This window comes from Perissodus microlepis, chromosome 4, assembly GCF_051167445.1.
Source record: "Perissodus microlepis isolate ML-2025 ecotype Zambia chromosome 4, ASM5116744v1, whole genome shotgun sequence".
NCBI lineage: Eukaryota > Metazoa > Chordata > Actinopteri > Cichliformes > Cichlidae > Perissodus > Perissodus microlepis.
The window spans coordinates 899,055-919,732 of record NC_140464.1 but is presented as its reverse complement, the minus strand read 5'-3'; the positions used below and the strand labels follow the sequence as shown (position 1 = coordinate 919,732).

The following is a 20,678-nucleotide window of genomic DNA, read 5'->3' as shown; positions in this document are numbered from 1 at the left end:
AAACCCTCAGAGACATAAATGCTGTCTTGAAATATTCGTAGTCCACGTATGTATGAGGTTAAAGTGTTTCCAAATTTAGACTCAAATAGAAAACGTTCATAAAGGCTAAAAATACCAAACTTTGACACAAAGCTTCTATAAGCTGCATCGCCTTGTCACAAGGGGGCGCCACAGTGGGTAGGTCCACCTGTTTGATTTTAAGTGACCCCCCGAAGGGGATTTGGGTCTGTGGAATCAAACCACACTCACTTTCACTTTGCCCTGAAACAAACACCTTGCCCCCCCCCCCCCCCCCCTTCCTCAGCCAGTATTCACCTGATTGGCAGGTTTAAACAGTAGGTGGGTAGGGTCTCTTAAGATGACCATATAAGGACAGCCAATCTGTGTGACTGTGATCAACATTAACAATAAAAAGCAGTTCTGCATTAATACAGAGTGTATCAGAAAGAGTCATCTGATTTCAAAAGGCTTTGAATAAATTTCAAGTTTTACATACACCTACTGGCAACTATGCGAATGTCAGCTGTTTCATACACCCTGAACTTGTTTCTGTAAAATTCTGAACTGGTAGCAGGACAGATGGCGTGCTCTTATTTTTGATATTTTTTGCAGGAAAAAAAGTATTTTATTTGAAAGATATTTTCAAAGACGCCCACCTGCTTTTGTTCAGCTAGCTGACCCCGGTTTTAGCAGCTGATACCCGCCTTAATAAAAAAAAAAAGAAAAAAAGACGCCCACCCCATGGACACGTGCTGACGTCACTCGACTGCACTTGACCGCCTTGACCCGGCTCAGCGGGCGCGTGCTGTTCCCTATTCATTCATATTAACACACCGGCGCGTGCGGATGGAAACAAGCCGAGATCAAATGGAGCGCGAGGGGACGACGGCGTCTGTGTTGCAACAATGTAGCGAGCGCATACCCGCCCCGCGCGCGCACACACCGAGAGCTGTGCTGTACCCACCTACTACCGTTGTCATAGTTACCTACATACCCGACTGAACGGGTATGTGCACGAGCGAGAAGGAAGGGAGGGAGGGAAGGAAGGAAAGGGGGGGAGAAGCGAGAGAGGAAGGAGGGAGGAAAGGAAGGTAAGAAGGAGGGAGGGAGCGGAATTAGTCAGTGATAGAGGGGAGGAGAGGAGGCGAGGCGGCGGGTGTTCTGCCGAGGTGGACGTGGCGGGTCCGGCGGAGTGAGCTACGAGTGACGGGCAGCGGAGCAGAACCGAGGTGGACAGCCAGCCGGCCATGAAGCGGACCACCCGCAGGTAACGTCCTGCCGTTATCGGCCGCCTGCTCGGCGTCGCCGCGCCGCTCGCCGCCGCGTCGCTCCGCTCGGTTTCCTGCCGTTTTACCGCGCCGCCGGACGCTCGATGACCGCCGTGCCGCCGCTCGGGCTCTATAGTTTGTTGGCTCCTTTTGTGTTGCGATGTCAGCCGCTCGCCGTAGCGCCGGAACCCCGGGGAGGGGGCCAGGCTAACCGCTGCCCCCGCTGCGCCCTCTCCCCGCCTCACTCTCACTTTCTCCCCCTGCTAGCAGTAGCAGCAGCAGCAGCGCGCTAGCTTAGCAGGCTGCAGACGATAAACAAGATGGCCACTGGCTAGCTGCTAGCTAGCTAGCCAGCCAGCCAGATAGACATGGCAGCCTGCCCGTCTTTGTAGGGCTGTGAGGCGGCTGCGGAGCGTGTCCTTCCGCTGGCAGCCGTGGGTTTGTGTGTACGAACCGCAGTAAAAGTTGTGCAGAGTTGGCGAAGAATGTGGAGGTGTTAGAGCAAGAGCGGAGAGGAGCAACCTCCGGGGAGAACCACCGCCAGCAGCCCGGGAGGCAGGCAGTGCGGCGGCTGCGTGGCTTGTGGAGGGGCCACCTGAGTGCTCGCGGGGTGACAGGTAATATGGAAGGGAGGAGCGCAGGTAATGTTCACCTGAGCGGCAGGGAGGCTAGGAAGCTGCAGCACTGTGCACAGAGCGGCTGTTCTACTTTACCTGAAAACTTTTCAGTGCATGTGTGTGGGAGGCCGCTGCACACACACAGCTGCAGCAGCTGACTGTCTTTTCTAATGACATCCTGCTCCTGCAAACAGCGCACCTCTGCAGGCCGACCTGTGCCCCATTTACAGCTGCCACCACATCAGCTTTGTCTGCATGATGGCGGTGACCGGCTGACTGTAGTCTTACTGTTGTCATGCACCAGTGCAGAAACGGAACCGCAGCAGCTGTTTATAGGGATGTTCCCAAGAGTCATCTCTAACATTGGCGCTGGTATCTGCTCCCCTGAAAGTGTAAAAATGTTTGCTGTAAAGTTATTCAGACTGAGTTTTTCAGGCGTGCTCATGCTGCAGGTGCAGCCTCAAAACCTCAGTAGAGTCTCACCAGTCGGCACACATTAGGCGCCAGGGCCGGACACTAACGGTGGTGGCCTCAAGCCCCTGGGGGCAGGGGGAATCCTGGTTTCAAAATATGCTTGCATACCTGGCTTTCATGCTCAGAGGTGCTGCAGTGTTGACGGTTTCCTCATCTTACTCTGATTGGCTTTAGCTGCTGTTGTCATGGTGATCAACTCCTCTGTCTTCTCTCTACAGGCTCGTGATGGTCAGCCGTACCTGCTGACATCTGGCTGATCTTTCACTACGTCATCGTTTTCCAGAGGACGCTCTCAGGGACTCCCCAACCCCCCCCCACCCCCAGCCCCCCCACCCCCAGCCCCTCCTCCTGTGAGGGCCAGCAGACTTCACCAGCAGGAGGGGAGTGGAGGAGGAGGAGGACTTTTACCAACCTCAGCGATACCTCAGGTGTTGAAACGGAGCAGGTGAGGAGGATTAGCTCCGCCCCCTCACCATGACAGACTTGGAGAGTGAGTGCCTGAGCCTGGGCCTGCCCCCCGAATGCGGCTCGCCTCCCCTGCCGCTGGACTCCTCCCTGCAGGTGGACTGCGGCGCCGGGCCCGTCGGCTCAACCCCGACGCCCACTCTGGCCCTCCTCTCCTCCGACTGTCCCACGCCCACGCTCAGTTCACTGGCGGCGGAGATCGCAGAGCCGCTGGTGATGCTGCCGTGCGTGAAGAGCGAGCCGGAGGACTGTGACCTGGAGCCCATCAGGACCGTGGATCTGTCAGAGATCCAGCCGCTGTCCACCGCCGAGCTGGGCCAGGACCAGATCAAGATGGAGATCAGTGGCCTCGACTACATCAAGTCTGAGCATCACGGTCACCACGGGAACCACCACCTGGGGCCATTTCACCACAGTGACGTAACAGAGCTGGACTACAAGTTGCACTACGAGCCGAGCTCAGTGTTCGACTACATCTCCCAGGTAAAACACCAGAGGCCGGCAGCTGAGAGCGACGACGCTGTTATTGTGTTATTATCGTTATTATCATTCGTGCTTTTTCAAAGTATCTTCATAAATTGGGTATAAATAAAGTTTTTCATATTCCGTGAATAAAAGCGCCCACCAGAGTCCATTTAAAATTCTGCTGATGTAACAGAAACCCTGAGGTTGTTTATCCTGTCAGAGAGCAGTGTAAAAGGCTCAGTCCAACTCAGACGCCGTCAACGCCAAGCTGTTTGTTTCATTATTTACTTCTGTTGTGTTTGAAAGGTCTGAATATATTATATAAAGATGTGTGTTTTGTTGTTGGTGGTATCTTTGTAGAAGTTTTGCAATCCATCCGAGGCGCCCTGTGAGTGTGCGTCCACTTCATGTTGTTAGTGCGATGGACGCTCTCACCTTCATGGACATCTGAGGTGAGGTCGGGCGCTTCACGATTGCAGCTGCTGCCTTGTTTTCCTCGTCCTTCGTGCGGCCGTTATGCTGCAGGTTGTCATGTTTTGTCGGACGGTCCAATCAGTTACGCTCTTTGCGAGTGCTTCACCTTCCGCTGTGGCTTTTGGTTGCGTCCTGTTTGTTTATCTGACTTTAATCTGGTGTGCAGGGGACAGCTGTGATTGGCTCATGTAGGGAGAATGAATTGTCACTATTGGTTGATCGTGTTTAATTAAGTGCGGGGAGACAAAATCACGGCGGAGATTAAAATTCAGTAAATTTGCAACCCTGAGAATTTTGCCAAAGCAGGAGGAGCCCAGGGGTCAGCTCAGGGCTCAGGTGTGTGGTTGGCACACCTGAGGGTCAGAGGAGTGTGCGGAGGCCTTGTGAGTAAACCAAAGCATACAGAGGTTATTAAAAGTGGTAAGAGCAACACAACGAAGTGATAACTGTGACTTGAATAACTGAGTTTAATTTTTGCCATATTTGAGAAGTTGTAGTGTTTTTAGACGTGCTCTCCCTTTATGAGACTCTGGACCTGATCTGACGACAGCTGTACTAAGAGAAGCTCGTGGTGATGACGTTCACAGAACTCTGGTGATTTCTACGAACAAAGATTTATCCCCAAAGTTGAAACCTGTTAGGACAGCGGTCCCCAACCCCCGGGCCTCGGACCGGTCCGTGAGTCGTTTGGTACCGGGCTGCGCGAGTTGAGGCTCAGGTGTGAAATGTTTGGTTTTCAGGGTTTTTATTGGTTTTCAGCGTTATTTTGTTATTGTTTTTATCGTTTACTCGGTTTTCCTGGGTCTTTTCACGTGTGTTATGAATAAATCTTCTTTTTTTCGGTACCGGTACTAGTTTTATTTTGTTGTATTTATCTGCGACACCTTAAAGGCCGGTCCATGAAAATATTGTCGGGCATAAACCGGTCCGTGGCGCAAAAAAGGTTGGAGACCGCTGTGTTAGGAGATCAGAGCATTTTGGAGATGACCTGGGGTCCGTTCTTCGTACCTCGCTTACTACATCCAAGATCAAATGACACATCCAAGATCAAATCATCGCGCCAACTTTGAGCTCGCTATTCCGGTTCTCCGAACACACCTGTTGTTGACGATTAGTACAGCTGGATGAAGTAATGTGAGATCACTGGGTGGCTTAAAAGGGGCTACGCATCGATAGTAGAAACATTGATCGGCAACCCTTTGATTGGTCGGCGAAAATGTCGAAGGAGCGCGCTCAGTATTTTTCGGCAGCAGAGCAAGAACTCTTGATTGAGGGATTTCAGGAGTTTCAGAGTTTAATTAAAACGCAAGGGAACACTGCAAAGGCTGCAAAAGCAAGGAGAGAGGGCTGGCAGAAAGTTGCTGACAAATTAAACTCGTAAGTGATTTAATAATAATAATAATAATAATGGATTGGATTTATATAGCGCTTTTCAAGGCACCCAAAGCGCTTTACAATGCCACTATTCATTCACTCTCACATTCACACACTGGTGGAGGCAGCTACGGTTGTAGACTGACAGAAGCGAGGCTGCCATATCGCGCCATCGGCCCCTCTGGCCAACACCAGTAGGCGGTAGGGTAAATTTATTATATTATATTACATTATATCCTCTTTCACATTAGAGCCACAACAGGACCCACTAGAACATGGGAACAAGTAAAAGTGAAATATAAGAATATTCTACAGAATGGTAATATTTATCACTTATATTGCTTTCAGTCTCTTGAAAAGAGACCCTGAAATAATCTGTTTGTTTGTTTATAATAGCAACCAAGAAAAGGGCAGAGCAAAAAAAGACAGGTGGTGGTCCCGCACCCCCTCGTCAACAAGTTGGTTAAGTAAATAATACCCTCACGGGAAAATCGATATCTCTCTATGAGCACACTGTCGCGCTGAGCTAAAGGATCCTGTCTATCCCGCAATATACGCTGAATTCTGAAAACTCTCCTTATCAATCTTGCACCTTCCGCAATGGGTTGCTCGCGTACAAACGGACAGGACATGGCTGCGACAGACTTCCCAAATCCACCTTCGCTTTTATAGCCGTGGTCTCTCATCTTGATTACACGAAGTAATTTACTATTACTACTCTAAAATATGAATTACATCTGACATAATCAAATACATGGAATAGAATGATTAATAGTACATTTCCCTTTTTTTAGGAAATGACCTGTATGTATCTGTATGAAATCAATAAAGAATCAAATACTGCATTATCTTTAGTTACATTGATAATATTTATTTATGGGAAAACAGTGGAAAAATATCGCTGTTGCTTTGGTATAAATGAAGCGGACATACCTGAGCGGCCGCGATCTAATCCTGTTTACATAAAGTAAGCCTGCTCCCAAGCAGGTTTACGCTTACGGATCTGTTGCTATGACAGCAAGTCCCGGATGAGCTTCGGAGAACCGAACGATCCAAGATCACGCGAAATCCTCAACAATCAAATCCAGCTAACTTACTTAGCGAGGTACGAAGAACGGACCCCTGGAGTCAGAGCTGTTTGTATATGAAGGAAAGGGCCTCAGTGCTTCCTTTATGACAGGGATGGGGGGACTCCAGGCCTCGAGGGCCGGTGTCCTCGATCCAACACAGCTCATTTAAATCTCCTGAAGTTGTAATGAACTAATCATGTGATTCAGGTGTGTTGACCCAGGGTGTGATCTAAAACCTGCAGGACACCGGCCCTATTTTAGATGAGTCCTTGATCCAACACAGCTGATTTAAACGGCTAAATGACCTCCTCAACATGTCTTGCAGTTCTCCAGAGGCCTGGTAATGAACTCAGGTGTGATGACCCAGGGTGAGATCTAAAACCTGCAGGACACCGGCCCTCGAGGCCTGGAGTTCGACACCCCTGCACTACACAATTAATGATAATCTGGATTTATCTTATCTGACTTTTTACTACAACCCTCATTTACAAACACTCTTTCCTGTGCCTAATCGCCTTGTCTAACATTCCCACTCTTGCACTCTGGGTTCAGTATCTTGCCCGAGGGCACTTCAGTCCACTGACCTTCTGATTGGTTGTCTCCCTACCAATCAGAAGGCTGTGGCTCTTGGTCAAAGTGCATAATAGGTTCTCTGCAGTTTAGTAGTTGCTGTCTTTCATGGTTGTCGTGACTTTTCTCTTTTGGGAGTCGGGTCAGCGATGGAGGAAATCTTAGATAACCCAAAACATGAAGTGGCTTCCCTCCGCTGGTGTCCTTCACTGTGTTCATGATGATGTTTTTATGATGAAGGTTCCTTCTTCGTGTAGATGGTTCCACATTTAAGCTGCTCAGTAAGAAAATGCTGTTTTCCTCGGATCAGGAAGAACCTCAGTGAGCCGCTGCAGGTCTGTTGCTGTGGCATGGAGGGAGCTGAGGTTATACCAAACTGTCGGCAACATTTCCACTCTGTGTTCAGTCACAGAGGCTTCATAGAAGGACGCTGGTGTGGAGTCTTTGGCTCAAATATTTTACTGTAATGAGCAGCAGTGATGAAGCAGCGGTGCCTCACTGTGAACGACGCTCGTGTCGTCACCGTGTTCGTCCTGAGCCTGTCGTTAGACGAAGCTGGGAGTCGTCGCTGCGAGGAGCTCCGAGAGGAGTCTCAGCTTCTCCTCATCATCAGGCTCACGACTGCAAATCCTTTTAAAGCAAACACCTGAGCTGATCCCACTCCTGTTTATCTCATTTAAACAGCTTTATTTAAACAGCTCAGAGGGACAGACCATGCACTGCATCATTCTGAACACTTATTTGAATATGAAGTAGGGCTGGGCGATATGGCCTAAAATTCATATCGCGATATAATTTGAAGCACGTGCGGTAACGATATATATCGCGATATATTCTTTTCTTCTGTATAAGGTATTTTCCACACTATAAGGCACACTTAAAATCCTTTAATTTTCTCAAAAATCGAGAGTGTGCCTTATGTATGAATTCTGGTTGTGCTTACTGACCTCGAACCGATTTGGGCTGCAGAAATCTGTTAAAATGTTTTGATGGATTGTCAGAGCATTACGGCTGCCGTAGGGAGGAGCTTCGCGGAGTAATCTGGGTCCAAAACTCCGTCGGCTTCAGGTCCCAAAGTCAAACGAACACTGAGAGTTAAAAACGGTCTAAATTCTTTCATCTTTAATAAAATCATCAGTGTTGCTGCTTTACCAGGTGTAACAATTAAGTTTAACATCCAGGCATCCATGAAAACAGAATTTATTAAATTTAATGGAGTTAGAAGTTAACAGGAAGTTAGCTTGCTAGTTTCCACCTAAACATTTCATACCCTGTTCTGACTGAGAGGTTTCTGAAACTAATTCAAACGTACAGCTCTGCTGTCACTTCCAACATAAATGAAGACAGAAAACTAAACAGCAGTGGCGTTTGCAGGGTTACTGAAGTTGGACTACCTGGTATATAATGTTGTGCTACGTGATCGCTAGCGACACAGCTATGTTAGCATAACATTAGCACAGTGAAGCTGGAGGATGAACGATAAAAGTTGACGTGAGGGATTCTGGTGGTCAGGGACAAATGCAATCGCATAGCAGGATGCTGTACACGGGCCAAACTTCAGTCAGGACAACAACTGAGATCATTCATCCACAATACGAGGTTAGTTATTAATATACTGCAGCAACATGGGAACAGAACAGCTGCGAGAGAATTCAACATTAATGAATCAATGTTACGGAAGTGGAGGAAGCGCAGTTTTTGGCCTTCCCCATATTTCAAGAGTGCTTCATCTCTTTGCTATGACTGTCGCCCGCCATAATTTGCAGATGATAATGGTTGTAGCCGCTGCGATGCTTTCGACCAAAACAGGCGCAGCTTGATGACATCATCAACATGCGCTATCGTTGGCCAAATTTATATCGTTTCTATCGTATATCGTTTATATCGCCCACCCCTAATATGAAGCAGAGCCTGAGCTTTAGCCCTGAGGCTAGCCATCAGTTTAGTAATCGAGTATTCTATTGATTAATTGAGTAATTGGATACTTTTGTCTTTGAAAATGCAGTGTTATCTATAAAAAACATTTCATTTTGTATTTATCTGCTATATTTCTTTTAAAGAAAACATCTTAGTAAGAAATTACAAGTACAGTGATGTTAAAATAAGATACATGCCTTAGTTTTGGCTGTGTGTGTGAGCGCCTTTAAAGAAGCACATGGTGGCTGCAATGAAGAAAGTCGAGCGTGTCGGCATTCTCGCTATCGAAGCAAAAACTGTTAGTTTGAATAATCGAGTTATTTGATGAATCGTGGTGAGGATGCTGCGTCACTGTCCGAGGTCTGAAAGCAGATCAGGGCTGAAACTCTCAGACAGCCTTTCATGGAGGTCGGTCACACAAGACTCTCAGTGCGTTTTTATCACAGCCATGTGAAATTTGTCCTTTTAAACAGCTGAATTCACAATAAAGTCATTCTCACACTGTGTGGGCCACGCCTCTGTGAACTCAGGTGTTTTTAAGCCTGATTGGCACAGGCGTATAAAATCCAGCACCTGCAAACTGGAAGTGCACAAAGAGCCGTCCATGTAGGTATCTCAGGCCCGCGATGGATGATGTGAACGTCCCACAGACACTGACGTCTTGTAGAAAGTCTTCCCAGATCTAATGGGGGTTCATAAAAGCTGCAGGTCTGTGTGGACAGAAAGGGTGTGATTGAATCCCCGTCCACATTAATGCTGTCTAGTACTGACAGCGATGCTTCCTCTGTAGTCTTTTATCATGCAGTTTACTGTAGAGTCAGTTGAGCAATAGCAACAAAGAGCAGAGAAATGCAAAGATTTGTGTCTGAGGACAGACACGCAGCAGTGTGAAAACAGCAGAACAGCATCAAACATGAGTGCATGAACATCTGCTGCATCAGCAGCTGAAGGTCACATTTCTTGTCTTCCTTGAGGTTTTGTCACTGAGAGCAGACCAGAAATCAGAGGCTGATTTGCTGTTCTTTATCATTTAGCCTGGAGAAACGGTTTGTTGCTTTATAAGAAATCATCACTGACTGAAGAAAATAAGAACAACCCCAGGTTTCTCTTCAGCTCTGTAGCCAGGCTGACAAACAGTCAGAGCTCTGTTGAGCCAACCATCCCTTTAACGTTAACTAGTAATGACTTCATGAACTTCTTCACTAATAAAATGTTGGTCAGCAGACCTGATGTGCTCGATGCTCAGGTTGAGCAGATGTGACTGCAGCTGTTTTCTTGTTGCAGGTCACTGACACGCTGGAGTACATCAAGTCGGACCACCACGTGGACCTACAGTGTTACTACACCACCGATCTGAGCGCGCTCAAGTCGGAGTACCCCGAGACCAACGCCATGTCCGCCCACCTGCAGCACAACGGCCTCGAGTCCATCCACATGGCCGAGCTGCGCACGGAGCTCAACAAGCTCCGCCCCGACTCCCTGCTCTTGGACAGCATCGGCAAACCGGACGCTGAGTTCGGAGGGGGGGCGCTGTACGAGCTGCAGCCCGCACACGTGGGGAAGTCCTCCACGGAGGCAATGATGGCGGCAGGAAGGGCAGGAGGGAGTCTGGTGGTCACGACTAAAACGCAGAGCCCGACGGTGAGGAAACCTCGCAACATGCAGGGTGAAAAACCATTCTCCTGCACGCAGTGCGGGAAAAACTTCAGCACGCTGGGAAACCTGAAAACGCACCAGCGCATACACACGGGCGAGCGGCCGTACACCTGCTCACAGTGCGGCAAGAGCTTCGGCCAGGCGGGCAACCTCAAGCGGCATCAGCTCATCCACACAGGCCAGAAGCCGTACGTCTGCGCCCACTGCCCCAAAGGCTTCACCAAAGCCGACGACCTGCGCTCACACCAGCGGCTGCACACCGGCGAGCGCCCGTTCATCTGCACCACCTGCGGCAAGAGCTTCAGCCAGTCCAAGGAGCTGAAGGCGCACCACCTGAGCCACACGGGCGAGCGTCCGTACTGCTGCCAGCACTGCGGCAAGAGCTTCACCAAGGAGACGAGCTACCGCAACCACGTCCAGATCCACACCGGCGAGAAGCCCTTCACCTGCTCGCAGTGCGGAAAGACTTTCAGCAACTCGGGCGTCTTAAAAACCCACGAGAAGATCCACACGGGCGAGCGGCCGTTCGGCTGCACGCAGTGCGGGAAGAGCTTCGGCCGTCTCGGCCACCTGAAGGCGCACCAGCAGATCCACACGGGCGAGCGGCCGTACGCCTGCCCCCAGTGCGGGAAGACTTTCAGCCAGTCGGGCCACCTCAAAGCACACGAGCAGATCCACAAGCGAGAGCGAGCGGACACGGCGAGCACCAGCAGTGACGGCGGCAGCAGCGCCGTGGGCAGTGACAGTAGCTAACTGCAAACCCTTTAACCTCCGGAAAAACAAAGTATTATTCCTTTTTTTTTTTTTATAAATACGATATATAAAGCTTTTCCTCATGAGTTTTTCTTACATTTTCATACCTTTTGTGCTCTTTTTGCATTGTATCTGTGGGCAGGGCGGACTGACGCATTTGCTCTTATGCAAGTGTCTGTGTGTGCGTACACGTTATATACCGTGTGTCTGGGGTGGCGGGTGGGTGGGGCTGTAGATAATCTTTAAACTGGACTGACTGTAGAGTACCAGGACTTATTTTTGGAGACCTTAACAAGCACAAATACTTAAGAGACCAACAGTTTGAGTACTTCATTTTTGTATTTCCTGTTTTTTACTGACTCAGACCAGCAGTTCCTGACAGACCGTGACCCCGTTTACCGAAAACTGCACACTCACGGCACTGACACGCCATCTCGGTACGCTCTAAAGGAACACGAAAGGGTCCAAAATCCCAGCCTCCCATTCTACAGCTAGAATCGGGCTTCGTAGTCCAGTCGCTCTGTGGTGTCGCTGATAACTGATGGAAGCTTTATCCTTCCTCTGTAACTTAAATCTATGTGACCCGAACAATATCGGCTGCAGTTCTGATTCATTCAGGTTTCTGTGAAATATCTCACGAGTCTGCTGCGCTCTCCACCGTCCCTGCAAAGAGATCAGCCTGGAGAAATACTTTGCTGCTTTATAAGAAAGCCCTCCACAAAGCCAGAACATCTTACTATTCATCACTGATTGAAGAAAATAAGAACAACCCCAGGTTTCTCTTCAGCTCTGTAGCCAGGCTGACAAACAGTCAGAGCTCTGTTGAGCCAACCATCCCTTTAACGTTAACTAGTAATGACTTCATGAACTTCTTCACAAATAACATTTTAATAATCAGAGAAAAAATGACCAATAATCATCCCACAGATGTAATATTATCTACAGCTACTCTTAGTACCATTGATGTTAAGTTAGACTCTTTTTCTCCAATTGATCTTTCTGAGTTAACTTCAATAATTACTTCCTCCAAACCATCAACGTGTCTTTTAGACCCCATTCCTACAAAACTGCTCAAAGAAGTCCTGCCATGAATTAATTCTTCGATCTTAAATATGATCAACCTATCTCTAATAATCGGCTATGTACCACAGGCCTTCAAGCTGGCTGTAGTTAAACCTTTACTCAAAAAGCATCTCTAGACCCAGCAGTCTTAGCTAATTATAGGCCAATCTCCAACCTTCCTTTATATCAAACATCCTTGAAAGAGTAGTTGTCAAACAGCTAACATATCATCTGCAGAGGAATGGTTTATTGAAGAGTTTCAGTCAGGTTTCAGAGCTCATCACAGCACAGAAACAGCTTTAGTGAAGGTTACAAATGATCTTCTTATGGCCTCTGACAGTGGACTCATCTCTGTGCTTGTCCTGCTAGACCTCAGTGCAGCGTTCGATACTGTTGACCATAATATCCTATTAGAGCGATTAGAACATGCTGTAGGTATTACAGGTACTGTGCTGCAGTGGTTTGTATCATATCTATCTAATAGACTCCAGTTTGTGCATGTAAATGGAGAGTCCTCTTCACACACTGAGGTTAATTATGGAGTTCCACAGGGTTCAGTGCTAGGACCAATTCTGTTTACATTATACATGCTTCCCTTAGGCAGCATCATTAGAAGACATAGCATACATTTAGAGACCTGGATGGCCGCTAACTTTCTGCTTCTTAATTCAGATCAAACTGAGGTTATTGTACTCGGCCCTGAAAATCTTAGAAATATGGTATCTAAGCAGGTTCTTACTCTGGATGGCATTACCTTGGCCTCCAGTAACGCTGTGAGGAACCTTGGAGTCATTTTTGACCAGGACATGTCCTTCAACACACATATTAAACACATATGTAAGACTGCTTTCTTCCATTTGTGCAACATCTCTAAAGTTAGAAATATAGAAGCTGATCACAAACTCAGTTACTGATCAGAGCTCAGATTTTTTTTTTTACAGGAACTGTAACTTTTTACAGTGTTGCTGTTGTAGTAAAACCTACAAACTAGCTGGAATGGTTTGGTCTACACTAGGCTTTTATTTTGAAACTCGGTGGAATCTCTGTGCCTATTCTGTCCAGCCGGGGGATTGTTAGTTTTTTTTTTCTTTCTCTCATGCTTGTCAGCCGGCAGTGACTTGAATGCGTGGCGTTCACTGACAGCAGAGCGATCAGCGATCCCGCTCGTGGAAAGGGAAGCTCGCTGTTCTTCCAGTTTTGATTTTCCTCATTGATTCTCAAGGGTGACCCTGTGGGCGATAAACGGGTGTAGTGGGTCATGAGGTTGAGCCACAGCTGCAACATGAAGCCCCTAACAGAGCCTTCAGTATTCTCATAAGTGTACGACGTTCGTGTCTGCGAGCTCGCGTGAATCTGACCTTGGACCGACTCTGTTACAGCGTTGTAGTTTTTATGTGAAAAGAAGAAACGTCGCATTTCTCGGTGAACGGGGTCTGACCTCTTCAGGTTCGTCCATTTGTGTTTTTGGCAGTCAAAGTACTTAAACTCAGGTGAGAGTACTTCCTGCCAGTTTACTAGTATTTTACTTGCAGGTGTGGGTACTCGCAGGATGTGGATGTACTGTTAAACTCTTTGATCTTTTCCACGTTTTTATTGAGCAGTATTGATTGATCGGGACACGGCAGGCGTCTTTTTGTTGCTGATGATAATCACGTGACGGTTTATTATTATTATTATTATTATTATTATTATTATTTTTTAATAATTTGTTAAAGTCAGTTTTTAGCGTTGTTGGGCTCCAGAGGACCAAAATTCATCATCAGCACAAAGGAGCCCAACCCCCCCTCCCCTCCCGTCTAGATCGCTCACTGTGTACAAATCTATTGATTATGTAATTCCTACAAAATAAAATGTAATAAAAGTTAAAAAAAGAGAAACAGAAGGTGGAGGCAATTGAGCATCTTGTACTGGAAGAAAGTTAATAAAGAAACTAATGATACATGTTGCAGTTTCCGTCTGTTTCTGCTGGAATGTGTCGGCTTGTTTTCAGAAACAGGAAGTCTGCCGTCCTCACAGAGTCATGAAGAAGGGGGGGTTATCTATAGAGACCAAACAGGTTGTATGGAAACATGTTTGTTTTTGCTCAAAAGCTTTAACATGGGAGTCTATGGGGACTGACTCACTGCTGCCTCTGCTGGACACCAGATGAACTGCAGGTAGGAGCTGCTGTTGTTCGGTCTCTAACACCGAAACATGTCCAGCAAAAATGTTGAGAACTAGTTTTTGAAACATCCTACAGGTATCCACCTTCTCAGAGTAAGAGCTGTGCCATAAAAATATGGATGATTGTGAATAATAAGCTGGAGTAGTTTTTAGAATTCATCTTACTGTGATCGATTTCTTTAACAGGTGATGCAAAGATGTATCTGTTTTGAATTTCAGTTCATGAAGCAGAAGAAACAGTTGCTATGAGGTGAAAAGGATGTGAAGGTGTTTTAAAAATACTTTTTACTGCCTTTGGTTGATATTTGAGAATAAAGCTGTTTTGTTTGAGTAACGCAGAAGTTTGTGAGCACAGACATTAATTTCAGACACTTTTTGGGTTTTGTTGCGTTTTATTTGTTGGAGCGGCACACAGAAGACCTGCAAGCACAGCAGTAAAGTTTCACCAGCATAAGCCAAGAAAATGCTTCCCCTCACAAACCCTCCATCTTTAGACCGCCTGTGGTTTCCTGTGAAGCAGGAAACTGGTGTGATGTGAAGGTGAGAAGCGATCTTCAGGTGGAGGTGTGCACTCGCCCAGCATGCAGGAAGGTGAAGAAAGGTGGAGATCCGACTCCAACCCCGGGCAGGCAGACACGTGATTGGCCTCAGATGGTTTCCTCCACAACCTTTGTGATGATTGTTTTGGTTGTGGTGGAGGTAGAGGAGGAGAGCGAAGATCTGCGTGGGAAATGAGACAAAGCTGGTCAGAGATGCTCGTCTGAAAAGCAGAACCCGCTCACACGTTTACAGGTAGGTGCTGTAGTGCAATTCCCGAGTTTCCAACATCAGTTGACCAAAATGAGCAGAAGCCGAAACATCTACAAACTGAAGTAAAAACGAGTGCCAGACCGTGGTTTTGTGTAATGCCAGTTTGCACCACAAGAGGGCACAAAGAGGCAGTGCAACTTCCTGTGACCAGCAGGAGAGGAAGAGGAACATGAATGTGAGTTTGGACACTGTGGACACTGTCAGGCTCCTTAGATAAACACTCTTTTTCTTCTAAGCTAACGAGGAGCCTAAATTCTGCATATTCAGAAAACTTTGTGGTGAACAGTTTACTTACATTTTACAGAGGGGAATTACACAATGTACCATTAAAGGTACATTGATCAGGACTTTCCAGATTGAACTAATGTTAGCAGCCGATGGTAACACTAAAACTAAGGATATTTCCTCTGTATATTTTAGTTTTCCAAGTAACCTCTGTAAGGAGAAGGAGGAGAGAGCAGGGGCCACAGAGAGCTGAGGCCGTCCTAGTGAGCTCTTCTTACCCGCCTCCCTCTCCGTCGAGCAGCCTCCTGTACTCGGCGATCTCCAGCTCTAGTCTGGTCTTGATGTCCAGGAGAATCTGGTACTCCTGTCCCTGCCTCTCCAGGTCTGCTCTGAGCTGCACCAGCTGCTCCTCCAGACTGCTCACCTGCACAGGTGAACCCGGTGTGAGTGTAAAAGCTGAAAGCAGCTGACGGAACATTTGGATGCGACCCCGTGAGAGCAGGACTCACCCTCATCTGGAATCCTTCCATCTTCATGCCGTAGCTGCTCTGGACTTCGGCGAGTTGGGCTTCAAGGGACATTTTCTGTAAAAACACGAGCAGGTCAGAGACAGAAGCTCTACCTGTGGATGAGGTCGTGACATTGGGCTACATTTCAGCCACCTCTCTGCGACTCAGGATTTTAGGAATCAGAGAAAACGAGGCCACGATGTGAAGATGTAACTGAACCAGCCTGATGTTACTCCCCAGGGAGGATTTTCTAAAACCCAGAACTTAGTACCCTCACAATTCCTGTTCTTTGACTTTGTCCTTTGACATTTTGAATGAGGACCCCTCTGTGCCCTCTTCTAACTCCCTCTGTCCAGCAGCCTCCGGCACTAACATTAGAGAGACTAGTGGCTGCTGTATTCTTGTTTATTTTCAGGGATCAGAACTGACCCCGAGCTGGCTTTCCTCTGGCTAATGTTAGCTAACAGTATGTTACCTGCTCATAGGGCTCGATGCTTGGACCACTGATATTCAAGCTCATCATTAACCGTTTGACATTTTTAATAAGTTGCTCTCATTATATTAAATGTATTGATGTAATTATGAGTTAGACGGTTCATCTCACCATGCTGAGCTGAGACTGGAGCTCAATCTCCAGAGCCTGAAGCTGACTCTTCACTTCCTTTACTTCCACGGTTGATGTCTTCAGTGTCATTTCTGTGGCTGCCACCTCCTTGGTGAGGACCTCCGACTGAAAGAAGAAGAAGAGGAAGTAGTGAACAAAAACAAGCTGTTGCAGGTTTCTGTTGAATAGCAGAAAGCTGATGTACCTTGGCCTGGAACCAGCCCTCTGCGTCTTTGAGCGCTTTGGCGGCGACGGTTTCGTAGTGCTCTCTGATCTCCTCCATGACTTTGTTGAGGTCCTGCTGAGGAGCAGCGTCCACCTCCACATTCACCTGACCGCTCATCTGAGTGCGCATGGACACCAGGTCCTAAAGGACAGGGAGGCGAGGCTAAGGATACCAGTATGTTTTAACATTGCGTGTGAGACGGATCTGCTTACCTCCTCGTGGTTCTTCTTCATGCTTGCCAGATCGTCCATCAGGGCTTCGATCTGCATGTTCAGGTCAGTCTTGGCCACGTCCACCTCTCCCAACAACGCCTTCAGCCCGGCGATGTCGGCCTCGACCGACTGACGCATCCCCAGCTCGTTCTCGTACCTGTTAAAGTTAAAGACACAGAAAATAATGGGTTAGTTCTGATGAATAAAATCCAAACAACAATTCTGTGAATAACTTTTATCAGCATTTGGTGTTTGTGCTGATTTCGAGACAAAAACCAGAACTCTATTTTTTTCTTTTAGTAATCTTGAGGCTCGTTTCTACGGATTAAACAGTTAAATGTGCAAATAAACTTTAATAAAGAGAAGTGAATCTTAGACTTTCTGAGAAACATCTGCTAAAATCATCTTTAAATTCTAACAAATGAGCTCCAATGAGTTCTCATGTTTATCTAATCTAAGTCTAATTTTTGCTCTTGCTGGACGATGTTTGGGGGATTTTTCTGGATGAGAGAAAATCAAAAAATCAGACTGAGGAGTTTGTCTGTTCTTGATGTTTTTCTACCAGCAGACAGCAGAGGGGGCTGAAGCAAGGCAATATCACAGTAGGGAGGTTTTCACTGTCAGGACGTCTATTTCAGAGCATTTTTCTGTCAGAAGAAAACAGCAGCAAGAAAGTACAAAGAACACAGGAAGAGAAATAAAAGGTAAATAAAAGAAAAAAAGGAGCCACTGACTTCAACCTGAAGTCGTCTGATGCGAGCCGGGCGTTGTCGATGCTCAACATGACGGTACCTTTGGCGATGATGGCATCCTGGATCTGAAAACCAGCACAGAGCCACAAAAAAAGGGAAATCAATCAATGGTAGATTATCAATAATGCTAATCAGGTGATGCCATTCAGTAAAGAAGGGTTAATAAATCAAACATTACAGAGAATAACAACAAAGCCAATCAGATCTCCTCACGCCGTAACACGCCCATCAGTCGCAGCAGCTGCTTTTATGTGAAAAACCAAAGCCCGTGTTTCCTGTTGGAGCCAAACGAAGACCAAAAACAAGTGACTGGTTTACAGGTGACATCAGTCTTGGAGGGCGTGGCTGCTTCACTCGGAGCACTCTCACACAGGTGTGGTTCACCTCAGATTTCCATGCACTCACTGGGAGCCTCCCACCAGATTACTAACACTACTCTTCTTCCCAGCCTCTCGGTCAAAAGCTGCTGTGATTACAAAGGTTTTCTATTCTTTCTCAAAATCACCAGAAGGTTCGAGTGCTTTTTTTTTTTTTAAATTGTAAAAGTATGAATGAAACCCCAGCAGTGCAAACATCTTTCTGGGCTGCACTGTGAGTGGATTTGTTAAAAAAAATAAAAATCAAATGTAGGTTTTCTCCAACTTTAAATATGAGTTTTTTGTAGGCACAACAAAACATTGTTCACTTGAGCTTCCATGCAATTTCAAACTTTTTGTCTTTTGATAAAACATTATGTGATTTCATAAATGTAAACTTTAAAATGTGGACCAATAGGAGCGGAGACCCCTGAACACCATCTGCCCCTTTTCCTCACCTTGGCATGCAGCTCGGCGATGGTGGCGTAGAAGGCGCTGTAGTCCCTGGCGGCCGGGCCAGCCTTCATCTCCACGAACTGCTTGATCTTCAGCTCCAGCTCGCCGTTGGCCTTCTCCAGCGATGCCACTTTGGCGAGATAGTTGGCGAGACGGTCGTTCAGGTTCTGCATGGTGAACTTCTCATTGCCGATGACGCTGTCGTCCATCCCTGCTCCTCCGCCAAAGCCACCCCCAAATCCTCCACCTGCAGCAAAGCCTGCACCAAATCCTCCACCTGCACCTGCAGCAAATCCTCCACCTCCACCTGCACTGAAAGCTGCACCAGCTCTTCCACCGAGGCCGCCACCAGCGGCGAAGGTTCTCCCGGCCTGTGAGACCCTGATACTACCGCCTCCTCCAGCAACACTGAACGAGCTCATGCTTCTGGATGAACGGCTGCTGCCAAAGCCTCCGCCGATGGAGCTTCGTGAGAGCATCATGGTAGCCATAGTGATGGAGCAGAAAAGAGGAGGTGCTTGTCAGTCTGTCTTCTCCGGTGGAAGGAGCAGGAGAGAAGTGAGGAGAGAGTGAGGAGGTCGCTGCTTTTAAAGCTTCTCAGGTGGGCTGAACTGCAGGTACAGGGGCAGGGTTAGAGGGTCGGGTCGGGGAGGGCAGGGTTAGAGGGGAGGGTCGGGGAGGGCAGGGCTAGAGGGGAGGGTCGGGGAGGACAGGGTTAGAGGGGAGGGTCGGGGAGGGTGGGGGAGGGCAGGGCTAGAGGGGAGGGCCGCGGTCCACATTGTCCTACCTCCAGCTTGAATTCTTTTCTCTGACTTCATTCGGCACTTTTGCACACCATGACATATATTTACACACATATTTTTGTCCTTTTATATTTTTATGTATATTCATGTTTATACCTATATCTATAGCTCAATATTTATCTATTGATATCTCTGTTTCTACACTTCATTTTATATGAATGCTTGGCGTTTGTTGTATGTGTGCTGCTGTGACCGCTCAGTGTCCCTCTGGGATCAATAAAGTCTCTCTGATTCTGATTCATGAGACACAAACGGGAGAGACGTTTTCCGTGTGAGGCACGGCAGAGCTCAGAGGCTTCACGTTTCCATGTTATCTGTCTGAACACGACAGCAGCTGAGACCAAATCTTCGTCCTGACCCGGCTGCTCTGACAGATCCTCAGCTGATCTGCAGAGACACAGAGAGCACATTCCTCCATTATTAACTTCTCCTCTCGTTGTTTGAGGGGAATTTTTGCTTCTTTCCCGTTACACTCGTTACATCCATCAACGCACACAGCTGCCCCTCCCTAAGCCTGCAGTTCCTCTGACATCCACTAGAAGCTCCAGCAGTGAGTCAGTCCTATAGACTCTCATTTTAAAAACTTCCAGCAGAATTAATTCATATTCATTTCATCCATTTTCTTCTGCTTCTCCGGGGTCGAGTCGTGGGGACAGGAAGACAGGACAAGGACAACTATATGCTTTAGCAAAAAGGAAAGTTTGAAGCCTAATCTTGAAAGTAGAGATAGTGTCTGTCTCCTGAATCCAAACTGGAAGCTGGTTCCACAGAAGAGGGGCCTGAAAACTGAAGGCTCTGCCTCCCATTCTACTTTTAAATACTCTAGGAACAACAAGTAGGCCTGCAGTGTGAGAGCGAAGTGCTCTAATAGGGTGATATGGTACTACAAGGTCATTAAGATAAGATGGGGCCTGATTATTTAAGACCTTGTATGTGAGGAGCAGGATTTTGAATTCTGGATTTAACAGGAAGCCAATGAAGGGAAGCCAAAACAGGAGAAATCTGCTCTCTCTTTCTAGTCCCTGTCAGTACTCTTGCTGCAGCATTTTGGATTAGCTGAAGGCTTTTCAGGGAGTTTTTAGGACTTCCTGATAATAATGAATTACAGTCGTCCAGCCTGGAAGTAATAAATGCATGAACTAGTTTTTCAGCTTCAAAGCTGCCGTCGAGTCTTTATTGAAGTAAAGACAGTTGGGTTGAAATGGGCGTGTGTGGAAAAGCATTTTACGCATAAAAACATGGTTTAGAGGAAAACATGCAGAGTGCATTAATATGTTCATGTTTTCACCACTTTACAGTCACATCTGCAGAAACACATCAGATTCTGTTTTTCAAAGGTATGAAGGTGTGATTACATCGGTGCCTCTGGCCTGCGTGCCATAACTTTATATAACATG

The 20,678-nt window shown here is 47.2% G+C and overlaps 2 protein-coding genes across 2 annotated transcripts; one reads left to right on the top strand and one right to left on the bottom strand.

Annotated features, from left to right (window-relative positions):
• Positions 1–2,689: 2,689 nt before the first annotated feature.
• On the top strand, positions 2,690–14,104 carry LOC146387908 (uncharacterized). Its single transcript, XM_084924939.1, has 2 exons — positions 2,690–3,307; positions 9,979–14,104. The coding sequence occupies exons 1-2, from the start codon at positions 2,834–2,836 to the stop codon at positions 11,101–11,103; spliced, it is 1,599 nt and encodes a 532-aa protein (XP_084781065.1). The 5' UTR covers positions 2,690–2,833; the 3' UTR covers positions 11,104–14,104.
• Positions 14,105–14,679: 575 nt separating this feature from the next.
• LOC146387907 (keratin, type I cytoskeletal 13-like) lies at positions 14,680–19,023 on the bottom strand. The gene is made up of 8 exons (XM_084924943.1): positions 18,481–19,023; positions 17,649–17,731; positions 16,915–17,071; positions 16,682–16,843; positions 16,477–16,602; positions 15,873–15,947; positions 15,642–15,787; positions 14,680–15,048 (listed from the first exon to the last, which is right to left on the bottom strand). Exons 1-8 carry the CDS (start codon positions 18,967–18,969, stop codon positions 14,976–14,978), a joined length of 1,311 nt encoding a protein of 436 aa, XP_084781069.1. The 5' UTR covers positions 18,970–19,023; the 3' UTR covers positions 14,680–14,975.
• Positions 19,024–20,678: the final 1,655 nt, after the last annotated feature.